At 48.5% G+C, this 9,546-nt stretch overlaps 1 protein-coding gene across 1 annotated transcript in view; it reads right to left on the bottom strand.

Annotated features, from left to right (window-relative positions):
• Positions 1-2,782: 2,782 nt before the first annotated feature.
• The window catches only part of cox10 (cytochrome c oxidase assembly factor heme A:farnesyltransferase COX10), a 22,586-nt gene continuing 15,822 nt past the window's right edge, over positions 2,783-9,546 (bottom strand). Inside the window, exons 5-7 of the mRNA XM_076152286.1 lie at positions 6,875-6,945; positions 4,405-4,637; positions 2,783-4,024 (exon numbers count right to left, since the gene is read on the bottom strand). Coding sequence (XP_076008401.1) covers positions 3,597-4,024; positions 4,405-4,637; positions 6,875-6,945 — 732 coding nt within the window. The 3' untranslated portion in view covers positions 2,783-3,596. The remainder of the gene's footprint in view (positions 4,025-4,404; positions 4,638-6,874; positions 6,946-9,546) is intronic.

The following is a 9,546-nucleotide window of genomic DNA, read 5'->3' on the forward strand; positions in this document are numbered from 1 at the left end:
GTCAAATCAGCTGTTACGCCAAAGTGAAACGGGAAAGAGAGAATGTTAAAACGTAAAGTTGTTCCAAACATTGAAAGAAGTATCTGATTATCTAAGACCCGACAATGAATTAATAAATTAATAAATTAATGATAAGAACAACAATGATAGTATAATAATGTATATATTATAATGGTCGTTTATGTTTAATTACGTTTTTTATAGTTTGTAATTGTAGTTTTTCTGTCCGTGGATGTTAGATAAACTCTTCTACAGCGTTTTATTTATTATATTATAAGTGCATTTAGTTCACGTCTCGTCACACGTCTCAGTTTTTCTAATGCCGAATCAAATTTATCGATTATAAAAATGACGTGCTTTCCGTTCATAAACTTGTATTTTTTGTTTTGAATTAAGATCAAAATTGTTCCATTAATCGTTGACCGTTTTTTTCGAAGCAAAGGTTTAATCTTACTGAAGTTCAGAAACACGAGTGATTTTATTCATAATCGTGCTTCGGTCTATTATGCACACAAATTTAGGATCATTAGATATAATTAGTGTTTAATTAGTTACACATGTGGACATTTTTTGTACATTATTAGTCACAATGCAAAACGCAGCACCAAGTAAACTTCATTTGAGAACGTCCAAACACACAAGAAGCCACCAGAAGAAGACAAGTTTAACCTCGGGGAGATGGATTTAATTTGGAGTTTGAGGACGATGAAGTTGCGGTGGAAGCGTTTTGCTCTGAAAATGGAGATGACTCACAACAGATCTGTAATTTAAACCTGCAGAATCGAAGCCACCGACAGGCGAGTTTTATTATTTTCAAACGAGTAAAGACAGACCGTGTAATGCAGCGTTCAGACAGAGCAGAACGGATGTAAAATCCTTTAGAAATAAAGGAAATTTACGAGGATATTCTTGTATTTTTTAAGAATAATAGCAGAACCTATTAATCTATCTAAATCTATACAGCGTTTAATGTATAATTCATAATTTTAATCACATTTTCTTTTGTTTATGTGCTTTTTAACGTGGAAAAACACTGAGGACAACTTGTAGCTTGTGGTCCTGCTTAGAAAACTTAGTATTATAACTTAGTATAAGAGTTTAACAGTGTCGCCTTTGTTTTAAACTGGATGTATTTTTAGTAGTAAATTTGTCTTACAGGCGTCTATAGTTTTACTGTGAAAGGTGAGTAGTATAGTTCTAAAAAAGTACTTTAATGTAGTTCTGTTCAAGTGATTCTACTTTGTAACAACCGGCCTTTGAAGAATCTCCAAAGGTCGTCCGTCATCCTTCGATTTCACTGCAGCACATCCGAGCTTCTGTGAGGAGAAATCTGGAATTGGAGCTTTTTGGGTTCCGTCTGATGTGAAGGTCACCGTGTGGATATGTCGGGGTCGACTGTTACACGGCTGCTTGGGGACTTTCTCCTGTTTACGAATGCATATTTCCCCTCTCCGGCTTGTTGATCCTGGCATGAAAGCATCATCATCCCCGACACCGAGCAGGCAAATAAAGTGAATGATTTAATGGCTGATGTCATCACATAGGATGGGAAAGAGAGGAAAAGCCCATATTTCATGTAAGGAAAGTGGTGATATTAGGGAGGAGGTACTTGAAATGAAATATTGTTAGTTTATGAAATAATAATAAAGGTTCTTTTATAGGTTTTTACATAGGGTTCAGGCTGATAAATCTTAAGTACAGAATGTCCTGAACGGCTCTTTAAATCATCTTTATGTGAGGCGTTAATGTGATAAAGCACGACCTCTTGGCTTATTGAAAGAAATTACTTCTCGCTCTTAGTTTCGGTGTTATAAATTAATCTTTAAAGCGAGTTTAGAGTAAACCTCCGCGCTCCAATTTGAGGATAAGCAGGGCGAAACGTTTAGTAACATTACCCGGCGCGTATGAATCATTTCAAAGGATTGAATCTTAGCTTTCAGCGAAGGCCAAGAAACATCAACATACATCAGTCATGAGGACGGCCCGGAGCCTCTGTCAGATGTGGTCTAATAAATCAAGCAACAGGTGAAAGCTGAGCCCGGCTATAGGTCGGATGATGTGAAGATGTAACTCACGAGAGGAAATGTACCAATAAAGGAAGAACTCCTGCAACGCTTTGACCGTCGCGCCCCTATAGCAGGATATAGGATGTTGTGAACCCCAACAGGAGGATGGCAGTGACATTCAATCCACACACAGGTTGGGTGCGCCCATCCCCCCCAAACCCGGCCCCCCTTCTTCTCTCCCAACTGTAACAGCTGGCTCCATCCCTCCCCTCTGATATGAAACTCTGTATCCGGTGAGACGCTTTACGAGAATGTCGGCCATTTCAGGTCCCCCCCCCCCCAGCCTTGGCTTTAAATCCCATAGCTCCCCCTTTTATGGCGGGGAAGGATGGCAGGGTGAGGAAGTGGTGGGGGGGCTCGCTTCCATGAGCGCGGTGATGGAAATGTAACTAAATACCAAAAACTGGGGGGTAAAGAGCGGAAAGGGGAGCGCGAGTTGACCGACAGGTGCAGAGGCGGTTCTGCTAAACGGAGCTTATTGGCGGTGTGGTCGTTTGTGCTTAAAGTGAGCATATCCACTAAGGCTATAATTGAAATTTAAATCCATATATCATGGCCATGCAGAGGCAGCACCGCCATCTAATGAGGTGTGATGGTGGTGTGTGTGCGTGCGTGTGTTTGATAGATACACTGAATGAGCCCTGTACTGGGTTATAAATAGACATGGAAATGAGCAGCGAGCGTCGGCCCCAACAAGTAAATGATGACAAAAAGTATACAGTCACAACATGTTTATTGTCAGAGAGAATGTGCCCTTGTGTGTTCCGTACAGGGATTAACCTTTCACTTGTTTTGACGAGGGCCAACCGTGTTGAATTAAAGCATTATGTAAATGAGCAGAGACATCATTTGCAAAGCAGCAAAAAACACAAAGAGGCATTTTGTGAGTAGACGAGTCACGGATCAGTAGACAGTGGAGCGGAGCTACAAGCACAATTACTATCTGGTGTGCAACATCTGAGCAGCTTTAGCATCCATTTAAGTCTCTCCTACCTTCACAAACTGATAGACAAACTGGTATTATCTTAGCGACATGACATAATTATGCACCTTCCTGTTTGCCTTCTTCCATTTAGTTCAATGCAAAGTGACCCCTGAGTGAATCCACAGGGGGCGACCACACTTAAAACTGTACAACTCTATCTCATATTAGTCATGTACAACGAGGACAGGAAGCGGCAGGACAGCTGCATTGATAAATACAGATTCTACAGATATATATACAGTACACACACACGTTGAAATGAGTACACCCTGTCATATACAATTCATCATAATATCTGTAATCAAACATATTTTCATTCCATTTACAACAACGTGTCCGTCTCTCAGCTGCCACCCGAGCAGAGGCACTGGAGGAGAATCTGCTTCAAGATAGGTAAGAACGTGTGTGTGTGTGTGTGTGTGTGTGTGTGTGTGTGTGTGTGTGTGTGTGTGTGTGTGTGTGTGTGTGTGTGTGTGTGTGTGTGTGTGTGTGTGTGTGTGTGTGTGTGTGTGTCTCAGAGGCGTTGGGGGCGTCTGTGAGATAGGTTAGCTGTGTATTGAGAGGGGCAGGGGGGCTGAAGGTAGAGGGGCCTCCTGCTCCGTGCGAGGCTTCTTGCAGCTGAGCAGCAGCAGCAGCAGCATGGGCAGGTGCCACAGGCTGCAGAAGAAGAGCTTGCGGGCGCTGCTGCGGTCTCCCTGGCGGTAGAAGCGGAGGGCCAGGTAGCTAATGTACAGGTTGATGGGCAGGGAGATGAGGGGGAACGTCCAGGTGGTGACGTCCAGCGCGGGCGCCAGGGTGGACAGGCCGATGAGGCCCAAGCTGTGACGCAGGGCCACCCTCCTGCACATGCCGGGGTGGGTGACGGACATCATGCGGTAGCCGCCCCGGGAGTAATCCTCCCTCAAGTTCCAGCTCAGGGCGTTGAAGTGGGGGAACTGCCAGCAGTACAGGAAACCGCCCAGCAGCAACGCACCTGCAGGGAGAGAGAGAGAGAGAAGATGGAGAACAGAGAGCAGGAGATGGATTTAATTCACCTCAATAAATAGTAAATATGAAAAATCCTGGACATTTGCTGCATCTCATGTGTGGCTGCTATGAAGAGATGAAGATATACTATGGAGTCATAACGCTCACTGCCCCGAGCCCAGGGAGAGGAGCCTGCTGCTGATCATCTTTACTCTTTAATCCCTCACCAGTGTAAGCACTCATTTGATAGTAATCAGTGTCTTACTTGATAACCTGAATGTGTCACAGCACCACAACAACAACAGTATAAACTGACAGTGAGCCGAGACATTTTCCTTTTTCCTCCAGTAGCTGGTAGTCGTTCCTCTCCTGCTCTATGTTTAGTACCTGCATCCAGAGCGCCCGTGGCGGCGGTCCAGCCCATGATTGGCGGTATGGCTCCCACCAGCGCCCCCACCCACGTGTTGCTGATACTGATTCTCTTCATGGGTGTGTAGCAGCAGGTGTAGAGGAAGATGTTCAGGGCGCCCAGGCAGCCCGTCAGCGGGTTGATGGCCAGCGAGAGCAGGGCCACGCCGGGGACGCCGCAGGCCAGGGCGAAGGACACGGCGTGGAGAGGACTGGAGGGGAGGGAGAGAGAGACGGAGACAGAGAGACAGACAGAGAGAAAGAGAGAGATACCCACACAAAAGGTAGATTTAAAAGATGAGCCTCTCCTCCATCACAGGCAGGTTACAGTGAACACAGTCACAGACAAGAACTCTACATATCTCCACACATCAGCAGCATGGGATGATAAAGTTATGGGGGCTTGTGGAGTCTCCAGATAAGCCCCCGACGGCTCCCCGTGCTCAGGGCGAACACACGCAGACCCATGGGGGCCACGGCAGCCGCGCATGGCTGAGTCTCAAGAAAAGGGGAGGAAGCTCATCTGATAAGAGTTTGGCGGGGATGAAAGTGGCCCCGGCGAGACGAGGAGCATGTGCACACGTCGCCAGATCAAAACTAGCCGAGGGGAAACCGCAGCGTCTCGGGCTTTTAGCGGGATGAAAACGTCCACCTCCTCCTCCTCCGCCTCCTCTTTTCCTTTTATTGAAAGCAGCGACGGCGAGGTCTGGTTCAAATTCACCAGTAAATGCTCCATAAATTAAAGAGAGGGCAGATTAAAATCTTGACCAAACACAGGCCTTTCCTTCCCGGAAAAAAATAAGGGACACGAACAGGGCTTTTATTTTGGTGAGCGGAGGGATCGGCGCATTAATGCGATTAGTGGCGTGGCGTGTGTTTTCATGTGGGCTGAGGTGGGGCCGCTCAGGCTCGCCGTGGGTCTGTCTGCAGTCTGGCTGTGGGCGGGCTCGGCGGGGGGTCGGAGGGAGTGAGTCACCCGGCCCGGAGGTGGGCTGCAGCGGCCTTCGCTCGCCTCGTAAGGTCAGGTAGGTAAAGGGGGCGATGTGGGAACTGGAGGATGTGGCCTTGAGGGTTGGACCACAATCAAGGTCGGGGTCTCTTAAATGTAGAACAGCAGGGATTCACCCACCGGGTTGAAGGATCGGAATTACTTAGGAACTATTTCAGCAGTCTGAGAGGGAAGACGACGACGTGGCCCAAACATTTCCACGGTTCAGAGAAGTGGAACAGCTGAGGATGAGGACTCAAACTGATCTACTGGATTTCCATTTTTAAGATCGAGACCCAAATTCTGCTCCACATCTTGCGGCCACATCAAACCTCTGCTGGCTGCTGGTGACACAGGACTTTAAAGATGACAGGGTCTCATCTGGGAGCAGATACGGCCGACGTGTAAGAATGTGGGCTCCTGACGGCTTGTTTGACAGAGCCGTCCGCCGTCCCATCTGCTCTCTGTATCTCTTCGTCCCCTCTTTACTCGCTCACACACACACTCTTGTATATAGACCAAGACACACACGTCTCCTTTTTGCGAGGGACGGGGTAAAAGCCGGAGAGCGGAGGCCGCTGTTTAGAAAGAAGGGAGAACATCCTCCATCAGCTCCAGGGTGCAAAGCGTGCGCTTTCAAACAGCACGTCAAAGTGGGAATTCCTGAAAGTGGGAGGAGACGACGGCGGCGGCGGGTCGGGTCCAGGGCCGAGCTTCACGCCAGCATCACGGCCTCAGAAAAAAAACATTCAGCCTTTAAGTGGCTGTGCTGCTTGTTAGCGACTTCAACCAAGCTGCTTTATCTTCTTCTCCTTTCAACAAACCATCTGCTTCTGACTGAGAGGCAGATTTATACTGGGCGGTTCACGGAGCCTCCAAACAGAGGTCACACACATCTAACCAGAGTAGGGGCGGTCAGGTAAACTACACCTTCACCAGTCGGCGCCCTGACCTGGAGGCACTCTCACGTTACAACCGGCAGGTGTGAAAGCGGGAGGACACACACCCCAGCCGTGTCTCCTCGGTGCTGCCGTGACGCCGCTCGTCTATCCCGCTGCGGCAATAACTACTGACGGGACGGAGGCGTGTAAGTGGATACGGGACACGTGCGCTCGGTGCTACTGTTTCATTTAAGGTGTGTCTTCATTATGATATCCAGGGGCAAATACACATTGGTTGTTATTACATCAAGCGGCGAGGTCGGGTTGCATTAATGGGACGATGTTCGTCAGCGAGACGGGGTGAGGACGAGGTCAGCGGGCTAAAGAACAGCCAGGGACCGTATTCACCTCGCAGGAATTATGCTAATGTGTGTGTGTGTGTGTGTGTGTGTGTGTGTGTGTGCGCGCACTGCTCCGCTCGTTTGTCCTCGTCTTCTCCTCTCCCCGTGACTCATAAAACGCTGAACGCCAACTTTTCCCTTCATCCAAAAGACGGAGCTGCGGGAGAGAGGCGACGTACCTGATCTGTCCTCTGACCAGCGGGCGGTTCTTGGTGCGGTTCATGTTGGAGTCAAACGGCACCTCGAAGTACTGCGGAGACAGATGGACAAAGAGGCTTTGTGTGAACTCAAAGTGTGTGTACAAAAAGGTAGTTACATCACTCTGCAGGTGCAAATATGCAAATAAGGCGTGAGTGGAAACAAACAGCAACACTCTCGCTGATTTAACTTCATAAACAACCAGATGTGAGACACCCACTGATACCCGTGTGTGTGTGTGTGTCGAAACAGGCTTGGATCCACTTGAAATGTTTTTTTTTAGGATGGATGAAGGTGGAAGAACATTGGTTTCGTCTGCGGCTCTTCCTCTCCAACATCTGGGGAGAGAAACAGTGTGATGGGGAGGGAGATGAGCTTCAGGCGTGGACGGAGTGTATCGCCCTGCACTTGCACAGAGGTGGAAGGTGCTGGTGGTGGTGAGGGTGGGGCTGGAAGGTGTTGGGGGTTACAACTATGTGAGAAACTACTTACTCTCCCGTTTGTTTTATGATCTGCTCTAGAGGAGAACGCTTCAAAGTGCTCCCATGAGATCGGCAATGTGTGACTAAAATGCAAACACATGCGGTGCTTAAACGCAGGAACTGCCTAATCTGTGTGTGCGTGCATGTATGTGTGTGTGTGTGAGGGAATGTATGGTGACGTGTGTGTGTATCTGCTGGCATTTGCCTAATGAAGAAAACAGATAAAGCACTTAAGACTGCGAATATCAAGATCCATTTCTCCTGATAAACGCCTCACATTAAATTCCTAATAAACAGATAATCCACTTTACTCTTCTTCAAACGCCACGTAGCAGATTTACTGCAGACCTGACACCGCCAAGCCTCCACATCATTATTAAAACACTTGTGTAAGGTGGAATCGTTGCTATTTTAGGGGGGGTTAAGCCTTCTTCACACGAGCCGTTAGTGAGTTTTCACACGAGTTTCAGTCTAAATCAGCTCAGACTGAGACTCAGGAAAGCTGAGACGCGTTTGGAAACGTCCACATAGTTCGTTTGCTGCTGTTTTAAGAACCTCACAGCTTTGAATGTCTCTGGTTACATAAGTCGGAATGTAAAATTAGCATAAAGCAAAAGAGAGTGGAACAGAATGCTTGATAGTCGGGCCTACATCAACTACTCGCTATGGCAACTGTGATATCTCCTCATTTGGTTGGAGTTATTTCTGAGAATAGAGGAATTAAATCTCTCAAACCGCCCCACAGACATTGAAGTTGGTGGTGAAGAAACTCGCCCGTTTCCCTTTGCTGGCGCCGCTAGCGTAGCTGCTCCCGACCGGGCTGGGACGGGCCGGCGCGCAGCTGCGTACGCGGCTGTGGGACCCCGAGGCCCGGGCCGAGGTGTTAATTCTATTTCCTGGGTCAGGAAATGCGTCAGGAGGTCAGGGGCCACATGAGAGAGAGGAGAAATGCGGTCCGAGGCCAGAGCCGAGCGCAGCCAAGCCCCGGAGCAGGCCCGGGGCCAAGTTCACTGCAGCGCCGGTCACATAAAACACTGAAATCCACTTAGTTTCCAATAACACAAACCCAGGCCTTAAAAAAGACCCTGATCCTGTGCATAGTGCTCTGCCCCCACAGGCCCAGATACCTGTGGAGCGCGTCAGTAAGAGAGGAGGAGGAGGAGGAGGAGGAGGAGGGGGGGGGAACTTGGCAGGGAGCGTTACAGAGCAGCATTTGCAAACTTCTGATCCACATCCCCCGTTTCCCTTCCGTCCGTGTCACAGGCTCGGCCCCCCCCGCGTGTGCGTGTGGCACCGTCCCTTCGGTTTGTCCAGCTCTGCTCTCCATCCTTCCCTCCCTGCCTTTTATGTGCGGGCGCCTCATCTGGTTCCCATCAGCGGCCCTCTCAGCCCTGTGTCATTATTTCCACCCGGAGCTGCCATGTGTTGCACGGGCATTAAAAGCGATGGGGTCGTTACCGTGAGCGCACGTGTGTTGCCACAGGTAGGGTGGAGATGCTGCCAAAGGGTCAGAGGGCGTCGCTTTCAAAACAGGTCTTCAAAGCAGATTCCACTCCATAATAACAGTCTCTGGATCTCACAAACTCATTCTCTGCGTTACTCGAGAGGAACAGTGATTCTTCACACATTTCACACTGGTTTTTTCTGCTTGCTACAGACCGAGAAATTGTGAGAGGAAGCAAACGCGGGCCAATATTCATACAATTCATTGCCTTCCTTCTTCATGCATATGTCACAAGGAAGGTCGTGCCAGAATTCCAATTGCAACAACAATGAAGCAAGAGTGGGAAGAGAGCGTAAGACACCTGCTGCAGAATGAACCTTCCTACTCACACTCCTGTTCTGCTGCTGTAAAGAGCTCAACCAGACATTCATTCATTCATTCATTCAAGGGGGAATAAGATCCATACTGAAAGGACGGCGTGTGAACTGAACCGGAAGTTAAGCAGAGTCTGGCTCCTGCTTTCAATTATGAATACACACACACACACACACACACACACACACACACACACACACACACACACACACACACACACACACACACACACACACACACACACACACACACACACACACACACACACACACACACACACACACACACACACACACACACACACACACACACACACACACACACACACACACACACACACACACACACCCCA

This window comes from Genypterus blacodes, unplaced genomic scaffold (genome assembly GCF_046128005.1).
Source record: "Genypterus blacodes isolate CSIRO-AG114 ecotype Tasmania unplaced genomic scaffold, CSIRO-AGI_Gbla_v1 ptg000055l_1, whole genome shotgun sequence".
Lineage (NCBI taxonomy): Eukaryota > Metazoa > Chordata > Actinopteri > Ophidiiformes > Ophidiidae > Genypterus > Genypterus blacodes.